Source organism: Anomalospiza imberbis, chromosome 11, assembly GCF_031753505.1.
Source record: "Anomalospiza imberbis isolate Cuckoo-Finch-1a 21T00152 chromosome 11, ASM3175350v1, whole genome shotgun sequence".
Taxonomy (NCBI): Eukaryota; Metazoa; Chordata; class Aves; order Passeriformes; family Viduidae; genus Anomalospiza; species Anomalospiza imberbis.
Window position 1 is genome coordinate 9,963,500 of NC_089691.1, and position 20,496 is coordinate 9,983,995.

Genomic DNA, 20,496 nt, shown 5'->3' on the forward strand with positions numbered 1-20,496 from the left:
AAGAGGTAAAGAAAGGCCATTAATTTATCAAATTACCTATAGCAAAAAACAAAATAATGACTTAAGAAATCAGTTCAAAGACAAGCCAGTCGCAAAACAGAAAGCCTGGGGTTCGTATTAATTTTTGTTTTCTGCTTTTACGCCTTAATATGAATACTTCATTCATCCTTCATTGCACTTTGCCTTCCTGGCTTTTTTGAAGGATTCTTCCCTTCATTTGTACTGTTTCTGGTGAGCTCACACCTTGCAGCTCCACCCAGGGCGGTCAGAGCTACGTGGGGGAACCACCCCCAGACACCCAGAGCACACAAACCCAGTGCCCAGGGCTTCTCCTCTTTGCTCACTCTGGGATCCTGCTGCCCTCACTGGCATTACTGAAAGCAGCTGCCCCAAAATCCCTAAGGCAGCCCTGTAAGCTGTAAGCACACAAGTAACAACCCAGGTCCCCCTCCACTGGCTATTTAGTAGTTGCCCATCTCTAAAATGCTGCCTAGCTCGCAGTCACAGTTTCCGAGTGGATTTTTGGTGTTGTTTTTGGTTTTGGGCTTTTTCCCCTTCTACTTAAGGAGTCTTCCCCTTCTCTCTGTAAGTCTTCTTAATACTGAAACAAAACTTCACAATGTACTTTGTATGTTTGGCCAACAAACACTTCCCTGTTTTACCATGTAATAAATTTAAAAATCAACTCTGTTCATTGTCTTAACAAACCCTCCTCTGAAAGATAATTAAAACCACTTCCCAATATACAACCAAAGTTTTATTTTTATAGTCTATCTTCAATTATGGCATAATCCTTTCTTTTTTTTTAACCAGTGAAATATACAAATCACACAAGACAGAAATATGTACATTAAATGTACAGAACAGAGGAAAGGACATAGAAGATTTACATATCTGAATGACAAGTAAAATATTTTACATTAAATAGGGTTTTAATAGCTAGGATCATGAGATTCAATTCTGCTCAGACAGAAGTCACTAAAAAGGAACATGAGGTGATTCAGCAAATGAAAAAAAAAAGATCATGGTTTTTGTACAATAAAAACCAAAGTGACATATTCAATGAATTAGTGCTTTATTTATTTCTCTTACTTTAAAGATATTCTTTGCAAACATCTGAAGATGAGGGGTAAATATGTCCTTGTACAATAAATTAAGAGCAATAAAGCGCCATTAAGAAGCTGATAAATGATCAAGATGAATGTAATGATACAGCTTAAAGGCTTGTGAAAAGTCAAGGCTTTAGTACAACTAGGCTAAAGTGAAAGGTTTTCCTCACTTGGTATCTGCAAAACCATTTTCTTTAACTTGCAGGATGGGACTGAGTTGGAAAGGGGCACCTGAACCAAAGATGAAATCCTGTGTAAATACACAGTGTGGGGGGAACACATATTGTTTGACAAATAACAATTCTCCGATCAAAAACTGAAAAGCAAGGGCCAAATGCAGCACATTTTGGAGTTGGAAGGTGTCTCCTCAGCAATAATCAATAATGCCCTTAATGTAAGAGTGGGATAGAAGTGATCTCCAGACTGGTATCAATTCAAGTGCAGAGTGCTGCCTCTACCAACCACCCAAGGAAGTCCTGAAATTGGGAAGAGGCTTACTTCTTTGTGATTATCCTTAAAACTTCTGAACATTAAAAGTTCTTAAAAAATAATAATTAAAAATAAAAACCCACTAAAAGCTTAGAATCAATCTAAACACCTGAAGAGATCTGAAAAAGAAAATAAGGGATGAACTGCCCCTTTAATTTAGATGTTTTATTTTTTTCTAAATCATTAAAATATATATGTACAAAAAGCTTTGAAGTATCAGACACCAGAGACCAGAGTTCTCCCATATATATGTAACTGCTCGAGTATAGTCTGAACAGTTGTAGTGTATATTTGCAGTATATTATCTAAAGCATGTGTATTAAAGACATAGGATGATAAATTTGGTATTGCTGCAATGTTTCATTGAATTATAATAGTCAGTTAATGTTATTAAAATATGAAACTACTGTCTCCTTGAGTGAAAGCGTTCCCAAAATCTGCGAAAAGAATAAAAATCAGTCATTCCAAGAGCGGATATCTAATGATTTATTTTCTCATATAAAATTAGAGGAGTTATTTGTCAAGCTGTGTTTTGAAAGACAGCCAGCTATTACACCATTTTAAGGCATTTTCAAATTTGGGGAACTCTCCTTTCCATGGGCTTTCCAGGCTGGGAAAGCAAAGCTGTTTGTAAGCATTGCCCAGCTCCAGTGCTCTGGGCAGCCTGCCCCGGGCTGCTCCACACCTGGCACCAGGGAAGCGCTGCTCCGGCACATGAGACACTCGAACGTCACAATTAGCTGATGAGGCCAAGCTCTGCCTTGAAGAATATTATTCACAAAGGCAGATTTTCTTTCTTGGTTTTTTTTCCTGTCTTGCTTGGTTCTGGAACCAGCCCCGGTGACTCAGGGATAGCGCAGTTGAAGCCTTTCTGATCCTTTGCTCTTTGCCCTCCGCTGACCCTTGGCGGACAACTGACACCACACCTTGTGATGAACATACCCCTTATTTACAGAGCCCTACATGCACTGAACAGCTTTATACACCCTACTCTAGGAACTTCTAGTGTCTGAACCTAAAAGTCATGAACAGGTCTGTGTGTTCCTCACATCCATAAGGATTGTTCTAACATCCCAAGCACATTACGTGGTTGCTCTGTCTACTGCACATGTATTACGTTCCATGGATCTAAATTAGGATATGTCAGCTTTTCCCCTCAAACTACTCTATTGTTTGTAAGAAAAGTCAATTTTTTTTTTTAACTTTGTAAAATAAATATTCTCAGATTCTCCCCCATTATTGCCAAAAATATAAGCCTCACACAGTTCTGGGATGGACGCAGAGAGGGTTTCCAGGCACTTCTCTTTGCAACCTTTATAATTTTTTCTTTTTTCTTTCTTTTTTTTTCCTTCACCGCCCTTTTTTTTATTTTCTTTTTTTTTTTATTTTCTTAAAAGAAGACGAAAACTCCTTGGACTCTATAAATAAAGTGGAGATAGTCCTGCGGAAAGGGAGAGGGGCCTGCACCCCTTGCTGGCAGGCAGCTGCAGTTCCTCCCACCTCGTCCGTGCCCTATTTGCACACAAACTGGTCCACGATCTCTGTGCACAACTTGCATTTCACGTAGCAGCACCAGTGGAACTTGCAGTGGCAGCGCTCTCGCTGCACCGTCTTGAACTGGTCGTAGCCCCGGCCGCAGCACATGAGTTCACAGCCGTCCATGCCCTCCGAGGTCTTATTGCACAGGCGGCCCTGGGTGCCCAGGGAGCCGGTGCTCTCGTTGCGCACGCAGTAGTCGGGGCTGGGGTCGATGTACACCAGGTCGTGGATGGTGGGGGCGTTGAAGCGGCTGTTCACCTGCACCAGCTTCCCCCGGCTGTTGAGCTTCATGGCGGCGGCGCTGTCGTATTTCTCCTTCAGGGCATCGCCCACCTTGCGGAAATCGGCGAGCTGCAGCCAGCAGGTCTTCAGGCTGCAGGAGCCGGAGACGCCGTGGCACTTACAGGCCACGTCAGCCAGGTTGTACACCGTCTGCAGGAATCGGGGAGAGAAGCAAGAACCGTGATCAAAGACTAGCATGGCTGTGAGAGCATTAATACCCCTCATCTCCTGCCCTCTGTCATATTCCCACCAGCCCCTCCACAGTATTCACCTTAGCATCCTCTCTCATCCTCCAATACAGCACCCCGAAGAGCCAGGAGGAGGAGGAGAGGAGAGTCTCACCAGCCTCTCCCCACAGCGGAGACAGCCACAACAGCACACACAGCCCAGACAGCAGCAGCACTCAGGCTGCACTCAAATTTTAGGAATTTGCTCTCACGCCAGCAAAGGATTTTGCTGTTTCATTGAGAAATGTAAAACATCCCCTTATTTTCTATCTGAGTTACGCTCCCTATTGATCTCTGCTTGAGGCTGCAATTAGAGAAAGAGTTAAGATTCCTCTTGCTCCTGGCTCAGCTGCAGCTGATTGTCTACTCTTGGCTCGGCATCCTCCTCCTATCCCAAATACTGCTCTGGAAGAGAGACTTCATCCAAGAAGAAACCCCCAAACACCTATGGGTGGGAGTCAGAGCTACACAGCAATATCCTTTTTACAAAGCTTTGGCAGGAAAACCTCAGTCATTTGCCCTGTACAAATAAAATAAGAGTCAGTGTTGACACTGCCCCAAAAATCCTGGGGTCTGACACATTAGATGATACTGTAGACAGCTTCCACCCAGCAGTTACAGAGTCTTAACACTGCCAAATGGCACTGCAAAGATGAGGCTGAGGAAGGAAAAAACTCCTCAAGTCTCTGTAAGCAACTGTGAAAGTGTCATTTTTCTTCTTGCTAATAGTAATTGGCATGTCCATTGCTTTCAGACACCCTCCTCTTACATTTAAATACTATTAATTTTTTATTATCTTTCATCCTTCACCTTAGAACACAAGTGCAAAGTCTCAGCTGACTATTGCTGGCACTTCAAGCTGTAGGAAAATAATGATTTTGGCTCTTCATATTCAGACTATTAAAAAAAAGTTTACACCCATTCATTTAAAGCATTTTTGAGATTAAAGAAACCATGAAGACATGTTCAACCACAGAAGACCATGTTTTCTAATAGCATAGAGCATCTTTTCACATACTCTTAAACCAGGCAAAGAAAAAAAGTCAGAACAATCCTGTGGCACAATTCCAGCCTGGGAAGCCCAGCACACCCCTCTTCCTTCCAACGCACACTGTCCTGATTGGAAATACCAACTAATAAAATTCTGTTCTACAGAGAATCCACAGCGAACAGGGCACTTTTCATGAAACAATACAGAGGGAAACACAACATGCTTTGGTCCCAGCCTCCCCCATGAGGAAAGCAACAGGACTGTCATACAACCAAAAGCAACACCAACTCATGCACTCCCCACCCATCCACACCCTGTATTTGCTATTTTCTTGTTTTGTGCATCAAATCAAAGACAAGCCATGGGGGCTGCTCTGTGCCCTGCTGAACCATGTTCTTCCCAAAAAGAAGGGATGAGGAGGAGCGTGGAGGGACACACTGTGGTGCAGACACTCACTCTTCTGCCGGCCTCGTTGTTGTGCAGGTTCATCAAGATGCGGGCGCTCTCGTAGGAGCCTCGCTGGTAAACTCGCTCGCGCTCGCGCGCGTCCACGAACTCCTTGGCGAAGCGATATCCGTACTCGATGTTGTCCCCGCAGCCGCCCCACAGCCAGTCCCGGGGCAGGTCCTTGGGCCGCGCGGCGCGGCTGCAGCCGCAGGAGGACAGCTCGCCCTCCCGGCAGGCGCGACTCATGGCGTTGACCACGCCGGCCGCGCTCACCGCGTAGGTGAACGCCGTCTCCCGGCTGCCTGCACAGAGACACAAGCGGGGTTAGGGGACAGCCACCACTCCCAGCCCGCTGATGGGCCAGGAGGACAAAGGCTCTCCAGAGCCACCAAGTTCACTCGCACGGTAAAAGGGAGAGTAACCCTGAACCACGCTGCCCAAAACATCCTCACTCTGAAAGAACCAAGCCAACCCAAGCCATGTGAGCACACACAGTTTGTCAAGAGCAGAAATCACTTCTCTTTCATGCTGGTGAATGCCTGGATGAAAGTGCAGAGTAGAGGTGGGTCAGGGCCATGAGGCCAGCGGGGCCAAAGCAGCCATGCCTGCATGTGAGGGGAGGGAAGGCTAACAGGCTCCCTGCCCATCAGACAGAAGAGATGTTAAATACAACTTTTGAAAGTCTGGTTCTTAAATTACTACTTCTCAAACGTGATTGATGCACTTCGCCCACTTATTCCAATTTATTTAAAGTTCAAGCAATTTACGAAGTCTCCTAGTATCAAAAGAAACACGCAGCAGAATAACACACAACTTTTCACCCTACACATTAGCCAGACACTTCTGGAGGAGACTATTTAAAACTAACAACAACCTGTGCTGGTTATTATCCACCACTTCAGCTCTTGTGAATATGGCAAGGGAGCCCATGGACAATCATTTTTACAAATTACAGGGAAGAAAAAACCCTTGGCACGAGGTGGCCTTGAAGGTTTTCTCCTGCATCTGGTGCCCTTAAATGGAAATGGAAAACCTCAAGTTTCCAACTTTCGTTAAGAAAAAGTTACAATACCCATAATGTAAGACATGGCCACATACCATCCTATTGACAGTACTGGATCCCACCTCATTAAGTGTCTGACTTCCCCAATCACTTTTCAAAGAGTGCCACAAGTTCTGAGTACAACCAGCAAAGCTTGCAGATAAACAAACACAAAACTTGCACCAGAGTGCAACACTTGAAGTTTGTTTTTCTCCTTAAGAGATAGCATCCCAATGGGTCACTTCCAAGAAAGATTCTCTGAATGACTAAGAATAGACTAAATATTTTTTTTTCTGTTTATATGACTTAAGTCTTATTCCTAATCTTTAGTCTAATCAATACATCAAGCTAGCTTTTAATCTTGATTTTACGTGATTTTACTTAGGGAACATCATGGGCCTTTGAAAAACTAGAATGTTAAGAGGCCATGTTTTGGGCAAGCCACGTATATTTAGACAGCAACATTTTTAGGCAAAATCTCTTTGTACAAGACTTATCATGACAGGTCAAATCTAATAGGAGTTTTCAAACACTTCTGAAACATATATAACTTGAAGTCTGGTTCATATTTAACATCAAGATGACACCATGATCAGAGCAGCTTTGTTAATATAACAGATGTCATCCACTGCATTCATTTTAGTAATAGATGCTGGGTTTAAATGGGAAAAATCAGAAATCTTAAGAAAGATGAGACTTAAGAAAGATCAGAAGCACTTTGCTACCTTACAATGGTCTATACTCACAGACACCTGCTCTTGGAAGTATGAATTGTGGGTATAAAGGGTTACAGGAGTAGCATTTTCAGTTAAAAAACATTGGCTTTATGTGGTGACTTAAGCCTTGCATCTACTGCAAACTATAGCAGAGGGAACCTCATACAGATTTTAATGTTCCCATTTGCTCTGTAACACACATTCTTGGATTAATTCCTTAAGCAAAATTTCCACTATATTGAGAGGAAAGAAACGTGGTCTGCTTTGGACCACAGGACTTGCCTCCTCCATTCCATTTTTGTTCTTTTGCATGTTTAGTTAACTCATGCTTTCACATGGTTAACTCTGCCACTTATTGTGGGATTTAAAGTCATAAAGCTGACTATTTTTGATTAGTTTTCATTATTAATCTGGAACAAATTTTAAAGAACTTACTCTCAGTGGGAAGGAGAAGGAAAGGCTTGGGTACAGAAAGGAGAGTTGCCCTGCAAGTTCCCTCCTTGAACATTTAGGCAAATTATAAAATAGCATCAGCTGCTCAAGAACACTTCAAGCCAACACTGCCTCAAGCCATCGACCCCAGAAACACATTAAGAATGATGGCTCCACACAGATGAGTTACTCTGAGTTTTCTTTTTTTTTTTTTCCTTCTTTTTTCAGTCTTTAGGCACAACTGTGCTTTCCTTCACTGTCAAACATATCTGTCTTTTCCCACAGTCCAGGATTTCTCTCTATTGTAGCCATGGCAAGCAAACACACATTCCAAACACGTTCAAGTCCCCTCTCTCCCATATATATAAAACATAGAAATGGAACTGTTCAATATACACACACTGTAGGAAGCCACCCACAGAGCAAGGCGCTGAGCTTTACACTTGATCTGAATAAGTCTGCAAGAACAGAACCTTTTTTTTTAATACCTGAATATAAGATACAAAATGTTCTTTGTCTTGCATTTTAAAAGCATTCAGCATCAGGCTGAAGGCAGAATAAACTGGACCCCAACCACACGGAGCTGTAGGGGGAGGATCCAGTGATTTTATTTCCTGTTAGCACTCAGCTGTGTGTGCAAAGCCCATGTGCAGCCTGCACAGGGCTGGCCACAAAGCCAGGAGATGGCAGCGAGCACCGTGGCCTGACCTAGGAACCAGCACCCAAGGAGAGCAGTGCAGAACACAGGCCCTAAAATTTTACAGTTCAATAAGCCACAGAGCAAGTTTCCAAACCCAACGGCAGGTTTATTTGTACAGCTTTAGCTAACTGCAGGGCAAATCCTGGAAGAAAGACTGCCCATTGACACACGGGACCGTGGCTGTGCCGGCGGGCAGTGCCGTGCCCGGGAACTCTCTGGGGTGCAACCAAGGGCACGTGGCAAAATCTCCCAAACAATGTGCACTCAGAGCCTGCACCTCCTGCACTGCTGGGAGCAAGGGGTATCTGACAGCCCATCACACAGGGCATGGCAGGCTGAAGTCAATGGAATCAGGCTCTGAAAGTGTCCACTCTTCCCTCCACACAGAGGAACACCAACTGGTCATTACTGAGGGTCAGCGTGAAATACTACAACTGCTACACCTCCTTCCTTGCTCTCAGTGAATATACTCTTCATGCTCTAACTCCTGAATATGGCTATTAACCTTGCTTCCATCTGCAATTAGAATAAGTGGCTTAATTACATGATGAATTGCTGTGTAGACATCAGCTAATACAGTCATATCCAGCAAAAGGGTGCAGCTAAGTTATTTAACTTGAAAGGAACCACCTTTAAATAGATCTGTCATACTTGGGGAGGGCAGAAGAAATATCGATTCCAGAGACAGACACCACAAATCATGGGCCCCATCCTGTACACTCCTTCACACCAACAGTCCCCCTGAGCTAATTTTCACTTACTTGGATAATAAATAAGGGCTGAGGGATGAATGCCTAATTAATTTTCTGACATTTTTTAGATTACTAGAACAGAGAAGTGTACAGAAGAAGCTTGCTTTCATGTTTTTAGACTTTTGCTTGGGTAAGGTAAAAAAAAAAAACAAACTCTATGGAGGGTTAATACTGTGCTTTAAAAAGCCTAGGGAAGGTTGTTTATCTAAAATCAAATGTTCCAATTCGGTACATTCATGCAATAGATTTTTTTCTATTTGTCTGACAATCTCCAATTAAAAACTTCTTTTAACAAAAACTGAGAGACCAAATGTGAATTGATGCATTCCTTCAACTTGAACTGGAGTCAGTCCATTTACAAACAAACCTAGATTGAGACTGATTTTAAAACTTTTTTCTTTTTCTAAAGCAGGACAGAAAAACACTGCCATAAAAGCTTTACTTTACGACTCCAACTAAAAAGCAGTGCTGCGTTTGCCAGTGTACCACTCTCTACTTAAAAGATCACAAGTGTCACCCAGAAAAGTAGGTGGTTTTCAGTTGATTACACAAAATCAGCAATCTGACTAGAAAAATCAGAGGAAGGTTTCACCATGGACCCCGTTTAACAAGACTGGTTAAAATTTTGCCAAGGACTTTAAAATACAAAGAGGTCCTTAAATGCCAAGAAAGGCAGGCAGCACATGAGCACTGGAGAAGGCCATTTCAAAGAGGATCTGATAGGGGAAGGGTTGGGTGTCCACCAAATTGTGATAAGATGTTAAACAAGAAGCTGCCTCTTACCAGCAACTTGATTCCATTAAATGTCAGTTACAAGGACAAACACACATTTTACCATGATAGAACTGATCTCATGAAAATTACCCTACTACAGCAATTTAAAAATAAATCTGTTTTCCTTAAAAAAAAGAAAAAAAATACTGTATCTGGAAATAAGCAAGGAGGAATTGCCTATAAACACTAATAGACAGAGCAGCAATTTTCAGTTAACCTCTGGACCAAGAGCGATTTATTATCCAGCTGCTAACTTTGGAACTAGACATGGACATCTTTAATTTTACAAGACACTGCTGGTTTTAATTCTTGTAGGTTGCCTTCGTTTTCTCTCAGGTTTTCTAAAAAAGAGATTTCAGGGCCTTATTTTCCTTTCTCCCCTATTCCCATATGCAAATATATATTCCTACTTTGTTTTCCAAGACATATGGCTGGACAGTGGTGGGAAATCACCTCCAGCTAAAAATAATCCAGCTCCTTTGCCAACTTTTAGAAACACTTGATTGTATACAGTACTCAGTAAGAACCTGGCAAGAGATTCGAGTGCAGAACAGTGTGTGCCATACATATCCTTAGACAAGAGTTTAATCATAAAGATGTTGCTTCCTACCTATCTGCATGACTCTGCCAAAAACAGAGTTGTTGTCCACAGTGCTGCAATTCCATCTTCTATGTCTGAATTGATACTGGCACTCCTTAATGCCCGTCTTTGCACCCTCTCCAATGAACTGCATATGGTCCTGATACAACTGGCAGAGTTTCTTCTGTCCTTGGGAAAGCCCTGCTAGCTGGCTACATAGTGGCTGGGCTCCTATAATATACACCTCTGACATCTGAACAGGGTTCATGGGGTTCATGGGGTTCATCCCTAAAGACCTGCACAAAGAAAGATTTGCATTAATAAACAGAAGACTTCAAAATAAAAATCCATAAATCCCAGACAGAACTGTATCTTATACGTGAGTATACAACTCCTGCTTTTGTTAACAAGAGAGGAAAAACCCCAGACACTTAAATATGAAACTTTTGTTTGAAGAACAGGAGAGAAGTTACTAGTTTCCACCCATGTGGTTATCACCATACATTAGAGACTGAAGTACGACACAGACTTGGAAGACTTGCATCTAGGCAATCTTTTACCAGCTTAAATTGACAAAGTAAAAAAACCCAGAAGCTCCAAAAAATTGCCAGGAAAATAAAGGCCAGGAAAATAAATAAAGCAAAAATGAAAAAAGCTCTCCAAATCCAAATTTGTCTTAACACATATTTTATATTTAAGTCTGGGTTTTTCAATCGAATCTACTATAAACAAATAGGGAAACCTTTAGCAAGCCAGAAGTTAGAAACTTGCTACAGACTACGTCTAGCTTCTTCCAAATGACAACACAGAAACATACAGGCAAGTATATTCATTCTAAACAAAATCAACTTTGTTTTCTTAATTCTTAAAGTGCTCTTCACATGATACATTTCAATTAAAAAGTAGCTATTAATCCAAAAGGCATCACTGGAAAAAGCAGAGAAACACCTACTTCAAGAACTCTCAACATTGTACATTATACAGATAACTTGCCAAAGCAGGAATTTAAACGTACTCCTTCGTAACGAAATATATTTGTAAAGATTTCAGTTACAGAAAACTTCAAACTGAAACTTTAAATTTTCCTTGAAAATCAGCATTTTCTCTTGTACATGCAAAACATTTAATGTAAGGGAGTTGAAATGTCTCTTTTAAAAGAAAAACAATTATACTAATTTAAAGATGATTAAAATTCATAGAGAATCTACCAGACAGCATTCTAAAAACTGTGTTTTACAAGACGAGATGTTGCACATTTACCCTTATTTGACAGACCCGTTCCTTTTCCTACACATATTCCAAGCAACACACTTCTCCCCTGCTGCCTCGCTCCTGCCGCACTCCCGCAGAAACAAAGTACAGAAGAAGCACAGAGACATTGAAGCAAGCAAATCCTGACACCCCCTTTCAAAACCAAGTCGATACGAGATGCTTACCACCAAGAGCTGGCTTCTATTACAACCTGGGTAAAAGAGGAGAAAACGGCCAGAGCCACTACGAGGTACTGAGAAGCCATTGTACTGCAAACTGTCCCCACAGCACCTCCGTGGATTAATACTGCACCGGATTTCTAGAGGGGGGAGAAAAAGGATCAGATTGTTTATTGCTTCTCAGACCATTTTCGAGCATTCAAGTTTAAACAACGGAAGTCTCCGGGCCCCTTTTAACTTGACTCTGACTCGCCGGCCCTTCTCCCCGCCGAGGCTCTGGTGCCAGACACAGGCACGTCGCAGCTCCCGCTCCACCGGGCAGAACCCACCCCGCCAGCCCCCACCCCCCCGCGGACACCGCCTTCCCGGGGCGCCCGCCCGTCCCTCTGCTCCCGCACCCCGCCCGCCGCTGGACGGGACGGGACCAAGCGCAACAGCTGCTCCGGACACAGGACCCATCCCCGCTGCCCCGGGGCTACAGCGACCCGCGGGCCCCGGGCCGGGCATTACCCCATCGCTGCCCGCGCCGGGGGCACGAAAGGCTGCCGGCTGGCTAAAGGCGGCTTCAGGTTTGCAAAGCGAGCCCGACAGGGAGGGGGGCCTCGAGGGGTCGGTTCCGCGGGGGACCCGGGGATGATGCGGCCGGTCCTTGCCCTTCTCCGTCGTCCCCTAAAACATCTCGGCGCAGCCTCGGGGCTCCCGCCCTCCGCGATCGCCGAGGCAGCCCCGAGCTCCGCGCTGGCCCCGCGGTGACTGCCCCGACAGCAGCTCCAGGGCTGGAACCGGCCCGGGGAGGTACCAGGAGCGATAAAGAGCAGCTCCGCGTCCCGACCCTGCAACAACCGGGCTGCCGTCTTGGAAGTCAAACGCTTCCCCCGACAGGTCCCGCGATCACCGTCTGGTCCTCACACGGGACTCTCTCACTCTCTCCCTAGAGCCATTCCCGGGGTTTATTTCCCCTCCCCTCGGAAGAAAAAAAAAAAAAAAAAAAAAAAAAAAAAAAAAAAAAAAAAAGGACATTTCGACACTTGGGGGCTCCCTATTCCCTATTCATTCTGCAAAGGCCCTTAACACTGAATTGAAGGTGGTTTTAATTCTAATTTATTTCTGTTTGCGAAGGGCCGGGAGGAGCGGAGCGGGGCCGGACGCGGAACCTGCCCGGGCACACGCGGGGAAGCTGCCGCAGCGTGGGGACCCCCATGCGCCGCTCCCCGACACTGCTCCGGGGCTGCAGCCCGGGGGCGAAGCCTCGCCGCGCCGTGCGGGTTAAACATCCCCTGCCGGGCCAGATGAGCCCCGCCAGGTCCCCACCGCTGGGGGTGGGTAAATGGGGGCCGGTCTCCTGCAGCAGAAAGAGCCCGCCTGCCCCACAGGGACTCAGTCCCGGCAAAGGTGCGAACGCCGAGGGCGCGCTGAGCGAGGGACGAGGCGAAGCGAGGTGTGCGCGGGGCAAGCCGCGACACCCAGCAGCGCACAACGCGCTGGGCTCTTTTCATCTTGTTACTTCTTGAAATAATGACAGTAACAAAGAAGCGCCACGAAAGTGCCCGAACCCAGGGGAGGTCGGAGACGCCGGTGCCCATGCGGGACGCCGACAGCTGTGCAGTAACCCGGCCCAGCAGTCAACCCGGGCACGCCGAGCTACCCGGCGGGGCGGGCGGCCGCGGAGGGAGCGGGGCGCCGGGACAGCGGCGGGAGTGGAGCGCTGTCCCCGCTGGAAGACGCGGCCGGCAGGGTCAAAGGCCACTGTCCCGCTGCAAGGGCCCGGGTGGCCCCGAGCTCGGCCGTCGCTGCGCCGGAGCCCCCAGGCCGGTGGCGGCGCCCCGGGCAGCGGTGGCAGCCCGCTCCCAACAGGGGGCGGCCTCGCTCGGCGGCTCTGCCCCTCCGACGGCACCTCCGCGCCCCGGCCCCGCTGCCATCGCCCTCCTCGGCTGCGCGCACTGCGCCGAGCAGCGAGGCGGAGGAGACACCTGCGCCCGGGGCCGCGGGCGAGCCCGGCCCTTCTGCACGCAGCAGCTGACAAGGTACCACCAGAAACAACACCAAAAAAAAAAAAAAGCCAACAGTAAAAAAAAAAAAAAAAAAAAAAAATAAAATAAAAAAGGCAGACTGCCCAGCAGCACGGAGCACTGGAGATCGAGAGTGTGAGGCACCGTGTTCAACTTTGTAGGGCCGCGGAGATTGGGTTTTGGTATTTAACGCACCCCATGCGGAGACCGCGCTCCTTGCCGAGATGAAAAGAGAGGCTTTTACAGATCCTGCACCGCGGGATCGCCTCTGATCCTGTTTTACACGGGGTGTCTGGAAAGCCTGCGAAGGCATCTGGTTTTCTAGGAGCACTACCAGCGGGCAGGCGGCATCCAGAGCCCGGCTCCGGGGGGCTGTAAACCGCGGGAGGCGCAGCGGCTCCGCGGGGACCCCCCGGCCGCCCCCTGCTCCCCGCTGCGTCTTCACAGCCATTTGGAGGAGCCAGACCACGTCTCACGTTTGCAGAGAAAGGCACTGGTCGGGTCCCGGCCCAGCTCTCCCCACCGGAGGCGCAGAGGGGTTGTTTTCCCGGGGGTGAAGGCACATCGTGTCCTTCCCTCGGCGCCCGGGGACAGCCTCGCTCCTCGGCCCCGCTGAACTCCCCGTGACCCTCGGAGCGCAGCCCATTTACCATACAATTGACAATTAAAAACAAACAAACAACAAAAAGCCAACAGCCTTTCCAACATGGAGTCCTCGCAGCGCCAAGGGGACCCCGAGGAGCCGCGCTCCTCCGCGCTGACCCAGGCGGGACCCGCTGCAGATGTAGAGTGATAATCTCCAGAAACTGAGAATAAAATTAAATGGAGGGCGGTGGGGGGAGCTGACTCCGGGTCCTCCGCTGGCCCCTAGCCAGTTCTCCTTAAAGGTACAGGCCACCATTAGCGCCGACGTTGGGCTCCTCCATAGCCATCCTCCTCGGGAAAGTTTGGGAAGTTTGGAAAGATGTCTTTAAACTCGCGTTACGAGCCGCTGCCAGAAAGATGCACCGGGACGCGGCGGGCAGAGCGAGCCCAGCAAGTGTCCCTGCGGCGGGCAGCCTCTCTTCGGGGGGAAATTTAAAAAGAGAAGGAAAACCAGAAAGTACACGAGCTTTTCCCAAGTGGCGAGCAGAACTCTCCGCGGTGGGTGAGAGCGGAGAGGTACGAGCACCCGGCGGTAGCCGAGGAGGGGAGGAGAGGCCGCCCCGCGCCGGGGCCCCGCACCTCGCCGAGCGCAGCCCACCCTGCGTGCCCGCGGCCCCTGCGGCGCGGAGCCCCCGCGCCCCGCGCGGACTCACCTCCATCGCGCGGGATCACCGAGCGGGAGCAGCCAAGTAATCCAAGCGGAGCAGGAGGAGAAACAGCGAGACGAAAGTAAAATCCTGGCTCGCAGGAGCCGGGCGGTATCGTCCCGAGCCGCGGCCGGGGGAGCGCGGGGGCCCGCGGAGCTGGCGGGGGACGGCGGGCGAGCGGCCGCCCTGTCCGGCGCAAACCGAGCGTGTCCGACTGCGGAGCGGGGCACCAGTGCAGCCTTCTTTCCAAGGTCCATCAGCAATCGCAGTAATTAGGGCTTTCCACCAGCAGAAGAAGGAGGTTTAAAAAAAAAAAGCCAAAAAAAAAAGCCAAAAAAAAAAAAAAAGCCAACCCAACACACGCACACAGCGCCCGTGGGCGTGATTGTGCGGAAGCAAATAAAAATCTTCACAAGCGGCAGCGAAAGCGCCGCGGGCGACGATCCGTCCCACCAGCCCAGGTGGTGCCGCCGCGGGGTTCCCCGCGCTCCCACCCGGCTCCGCCGGCGCTCGGGCCGCCGACCGCCCCCTCCGCAGCTCGGCGCGGACCGGCCCGCGAGAGGGGGACGATGGAGCCGAGCGGGTGCAGGGCTCCCCCCTGCACGCCCCCTTCACTTGCTTAAAGGCTGGGCGGTGCAGAGCCGGGGGTCCGCCGCTGCAGAGCCATCCCGGGGCCGGCTCCCTCCATTTTACACTGAGAAGAAAAAGCCCAAACAGAAAAAGAAGTTTCTGCACAAGCGGGAAGGGGGAAGGGGGCTGTGCACGCGTTTGCCTGTCTTACGGGGCGACTGATCCTGCAAGGCGAGCAGGGGCAGGGGGAGGGGAGCAGTCCGGGCTTCAGGAGCTGCGGCTCCCCCAATCCATCGGTGCCAGAGGCGCCCAGCGCCGGGGAGCGGGATACGCGGGAGAGCAAGCCGGGGCAGGCGGCGTCGCGGCAGCCGACCCTTCCTCCGTAGGGCTCTGCCCCCGCCCGCTGCAGCCGGCCCCGCTCCCCCCGCGTCTCTCCCTCGCTCCTCTTCACCCCGCTGCTTAAAACTGCGAAAGAGGGAAAAAAAAAAAAGAAAAAAAAAAAAAAAAAAAAGGAAAAGAAAAAAAAAGTTAAGAGAGCCAACGGCAGCTGGAAAACTTTCTCGGCAGCGCATGCGCCCAGGGCCGGCCTATTGCAGACGGGGCTGCATTTTAAAGCTGTACGGCAGCGAGCGGAACCCCGCGCAGCCCCGGGGCGGGCGGCGAGCGCCCGCCGTGCGTGTCCCCGGCCCGGCCGCCACGCTGAGTCCCGCACCACCGGGCCGTTCTCGCTGGTCAAGCTCGGCGTGAAGCCCCGTGCAAAGCGGCGCCCCGTGCGCCCATCGCGGCCGGCGGGGTGCGTGCGGGGGTGCACGGTCCCTCCAGCACCGCCGGCTGCTCCTCCTGGGCCGGGATGGGGGCACATGTACACCCATGTAAACGTATGTACACACGTGTACACCCACATATGTACATGTACACCCATGTAAACGTATGTACACACGTGTACACCCACATATGCACATGTACACCCATGTAAACCTGTGTACACACGTGTACACCCACATATGCACATGTACACCCATGTAAACCTGTGTACACACGTGTACACCCACATATGCACATGTACACCCATGTAAACCTGTGTACACACGTGTACACCCACATATGCACATGTACACCCACGTATGCACACGTACACCCATGTACGCACTCGTACACCCATGTACGCACTCATACACACATGTACACCCATATACACACACGGGCTCTGCCGGGCCGGCCCCGCGGCGTTCCCCTGTTGCATGCCGGCTCGCACACATGTGCACACAATGTGCGGCGCACATGGCCGCGCCGAGGGCTGCCCCAGCATTCCTGCCGGGCGGCTCGGTGACAAGCCCTGCTTGTCGCATGCTCCGAGGCGCGGAGGCGGCCGCGTGTACCGCCTGCTAAAGGGGGGGGGGGGGGGGGGCGAACGAGCTCGACGGCTCGTTGTTCCTCCTTCTGCAGCGGTTTTTTGGCGCTGTAAATTCGGCAAGTTGTTGACAAAACTGTTTGGATTAAATCAAGTAAGACCCAATCAGAGCTACAGGGGAGAGGGGCTTCGCGGACCCTTTGCACCTCCCCGCTCTTTCCCCGCTCTGCAGCCCTCGGGTTTTTATTGCACCTCTCCCGTCCCGTGGGCACCGAAGCACAGGAAATGGGAGCGTTCCCCCAGCCACGCCGTAACTCCGCAGTATTTCCCCTGTATCCGTCTGCAACTGTGGGTCCACGAGGGGACGCGGGGGAGGGGGCACATTATCAAAGCAGCCCTGGGAAATCCAACCAGGCTGCGAGAACAGCTCCGCTATCAATAAATGCATTCACTCCTTCAAAGCCATTCCAGTGCAAACAAAATCCCTTCAGGAGGCCGATGGGGGGAAAAGGCACATCCCGGCCGGCCCGAGCCGCTGCCGCTGCTCACCTGCTCCCGAGCCAAGAGCTCGTCCGCCCCGCCGGGGCGCTGCCCGTCAGGTAAGCGCAGCCTCCGGCGGCACCAGCGGCGACCGAACGGGCCAGCTGCCCCCGCCGGGCCCCGATGGCCACGGCTCCCCCTCGGCCCTGCACCCCCTCGGTTGCTCCGGCGGGCCCCGCTCCCCCGGGCCGGCCCGGGGGCAGTCGCGCTGCAGGGGCCGCCGAGGGGGGCGCGGCGCTGGGGGCCGAGCGGCGGCAGCGCGGGGCGCGGAACGGGAGCCCGTCGGGGCGGCGCGGAGCCCCCTCGGCCCACGGTGGGCAGGGGATCAGCGCGGCACTCTGCGACACCTGAGCGCACCGGCGGGGCCCGAGGCCGCAGCAGCGCTCCCGGCAGGTTTTTGTACTCTCTAATATCCAAAGAGCCTTTCCATTAGGAATCCTCACTGCCCGGGCTGTTGTTCGTTCCTCGGGACGCCTGGTGAGGAATTTATAAATTAGGTGTAGCACCAGGTCCGGGGAGGGGGAAGGAATAAGAGGGCTGTTCGTTTCTTTAAGAAGACCAACCTTAGTTTTATGCCTAGTAAATAATATTTTATTGCCTTTGGTTTACTGTGGCATTTCAATTATCCCCTTTAGGAGTCTGCAAACTGCATAGGTTAAAGGTCATTTCTCAAATCACTAGAATTGGTAAAGAATAGCAGAAAACTGTAAAAGGGGGAGGAGCTGCGCAGTAAAACAAGAAAGATCGCCTGGAATAAACCAATAAAAAGCCCCGAGCTGTTTATCTCTCGTATTTGTATTCCCGAACGATGTTTATCATCGTGTAATTGCATAATGTCATCGGGCACAGGAAAACGCCAAGCCCGGGCTGATCCACACGGGCAGGGCTGTGAGCAGCAGTTTGGCAAAGGGGGAAGCCAACACCAGATCTTTTTCTGTGCCGGGATTCCTAGTCGCTGCCTTTGAAAAGAGAACTGAAGAGGGAATTTATAAATCACAGGCAAATTTTCAAGCTATGGCGCATATAAGTGGAAATAAAGGGCAGAAATCCAAACATCCTGCAAGGCTTTAAGAATTTTAATTTCTCCTCACTATTTAAAACAGCTGGGTGAAGCAAGAGGGGGCAGGAGGGAGAGGTATTGACAGTGTTACAGGCATTCATGCTGCCCAAGGTTTTGTTTTCCAGGTTTGTTAGTGATGGAGATCTAAAGGTAACTAGACAGTTGATCTGTCTGGCTTTACTGCCAACATCGAAGAGTTTTCTGGAGAAACAAAGATAAATTCTCAGAGTAATGTCATAAGAAGTGTGATGATATCGTTGAATGCATAAACAGCAGAACCTCAGAAAGCCCCACTGTAAGATTTTAGAGATTTAGGTCTGTTACAGCTCTGCAATTCGCTGTAGGGCAGAAGTAAATAATTTCTGGTCTTTTTGGTGTGTTTCTGCCATTTTTCTGCAAAGTAATGCATTTTAACAAAGAAATGGTCACATCAAAACCTTGCACGCCTGTGTTCATTGGAACATGTGATATTACATCTTTCCACTTTGGCCAGTGCAGGATTTTCATCATGAAGAACCCGTTGGGGAAACGTAGCTTTCAAGGAAAGGAGGTGTTTTCCTATATGTGGTTTTAGCTCATTATGGAGTTTGAATATATAATATAGGAATTATGACACATCTCACACTGAACCACCATGAAGGCACAACCCATGTGCAGCTGCTTTTGTGTCATTATAGTGAATCTGCTTTTTTAGGTGAGGGTTGTACCATAATGCCCATTTGACAGAGCAAAGATGTCACATCACTTTGAACATGGAATGTGCACTCTGCCCACCAGACCATCTACTGCAGGGATGATTTTTATTTTAAGCTCCTAGGGATTTAGATGTAACAGCCTTGAAATCACATATGTGCTTTCTTAAGGCCACTTGCTTTCCCAAAAACATGCTGCTACTTTTTTCTACAGACCACCCTATCATCCAAAAGATGGCTAAACTACAAAAGAAATGCCAAAGATGATAATTTTATGCCAAACCTTGCAATAAGTGTTATTTTCCTAATCCTCATCCAGTAGAGGCAAGAAACAGCATGGGAAACTCTCTTTTTAGAAAATAATTCTGTATTTCTAGCTTGCCTAAATTCTGAACAGACTTTGACAAGTTGAGAGACTAGAAGACAAAGAAAAAAGTATGGATCTGTGTCCATGTATGGATGTACCCCCACCCTGTTCCTTTCCCATCTTTTAAATCCCAAATTCATTATGTTGACAGACGCCAGCATATTTGGGAGCAGCAATAAACCACTAGAGAGGAAGAAATAAGAGTCTAGATTAGCATTCATCTTTACCAGATGAAGACATAATTTAGATGCAGTGAGATGCAAATAAGAGGCAGCAGGCAAGAGAGGAAAGTTTACAGAGTAATGAAGTGTAACAAATTCAGGTGAATACACCGATCTCCAAACCTGCAAAGCCTATAGAAAAAAAATATACCACTTTACATTTAAATTTATGATAACTATACCAATTTATTATTAGTAGTAATGAACTGCATAGCAAACAGCTTCAATTTGTCTGCATTATCAGCTGCAGAAACACAGCTGTAGACTCATTTTTCATGTGCAAAACACACGTGGGTTCTTTCCATTTCCTTCTTTCGAGGTCTAATAAACCCCAGTGCCACTGCAGAGACCACAGCCCAGGTACAAGACATGTGCTGGGTCATGGAGGAAAACTAAAGTGATGAGAAAATAATTTACAAAAAAAAAAAAAAAAAAAAAAAAAAAGAAAAAAAAAAAAAAGAAAAAAAAAAGAAGAAAAGAAGAAGCAGGAGTAACTAAAAGCTATTGAACCAGGATGCCAGCTGGATGAACATCTATTGCAGCATGGGGCTCCACTGTCGTGAGCTCAGCCAGGTGGAAGATGGTCAGAAAATGCCCTCTCACAGGAGCAGGGAAGGCTGTGTTTTGGTGCCCCACAGCAATGATTGCTGTTCTGGAAGACTGGTGCCATGGGCAGCAGCTTGTTCCCTGCCCTGGCTCTGGCACACTGAGCTCAGTGAGCTGAGGTACAGGTGCTGATGGCAGTGAAGGTGCCTGAAGGTGTTCAAGGAGGACATGACTCCCCTGCAGCCAGCAGGACATGGGAAAGCTGCCTGGACCTCTGGAGTTAGAGAGGCTGTGGGAGGGTTCTGACATTTTTTTATTTGATCTCTGGAATAGTGAGG

The 20,496-nt window shown here is 48.7% G+C and overlaps 1 protein-coding gene across 3 annotated transcripts; it reads right to left on the minus strand.

Moving 5' to 3' along the window:
* Positions 1-735: 735 nt before the first annotated feature.
* Positions 736-15,843, minus strand: WNT5A (Wnt family member 5A). Of its 3 annotated transcripts, none has more exons than XM_068201790.1 (5): positions 14,818-15,843; positions 11,517-11,650; positions 10,111-10,376; positions 5,094-5,386; positions 736-3,569 (listed from the first exon to the last, which is right to left on the minus strand). In XM_068201790.1, the coding sequence occupies exons 1-5, from the start codon at positions 14,821-14,823 to the stop codon at positions 3,111-3,113; spliced, it is 1,158 nt and encodes a 385-aa protein (XP_068057891.1). In that variant the 5' UTR covers positions 14,824-15,843; the 3' UTR covers positions 736-3,110. The 3 variants fall into 3 exon arrangements, with proteins under 3 accessions (XP_068057891.1, XP_068057890.1, XP_068057892.1); XM_068201789.1 differs by lacking the exon at positions 14,818-15,843 and adding an exon at positions 12,420-12,440; XM_068201791.1 differs by lacking the exon at positions 14,818-15,843 and adding an exon at positions 12,021-12,044.
* Between the last annotated feature and the right edge of the window lie 4,653 nt (positions 15,844-20,496).

Bases quoted from the DNA above. Each gene is read 5' to 3' on its own strand.
- WNT5A (XM_068201790.1), bottom strand. The intron at 10,377-11,516 runs GTAAGCATCTCG...TTCTTTGTGCAG, and splicing joins ATAGAAGCCAGCTCTTGGTG to GTCTTTAGGGATGAACCCCA. The intron at 3,570-5,093 runs GTGAGTGTCTGC...CGATTCCTGCAG, and splicing joins ACAACGAGGCCGGCAGAAGA to ACGGTGTACAACCTGGCTGA.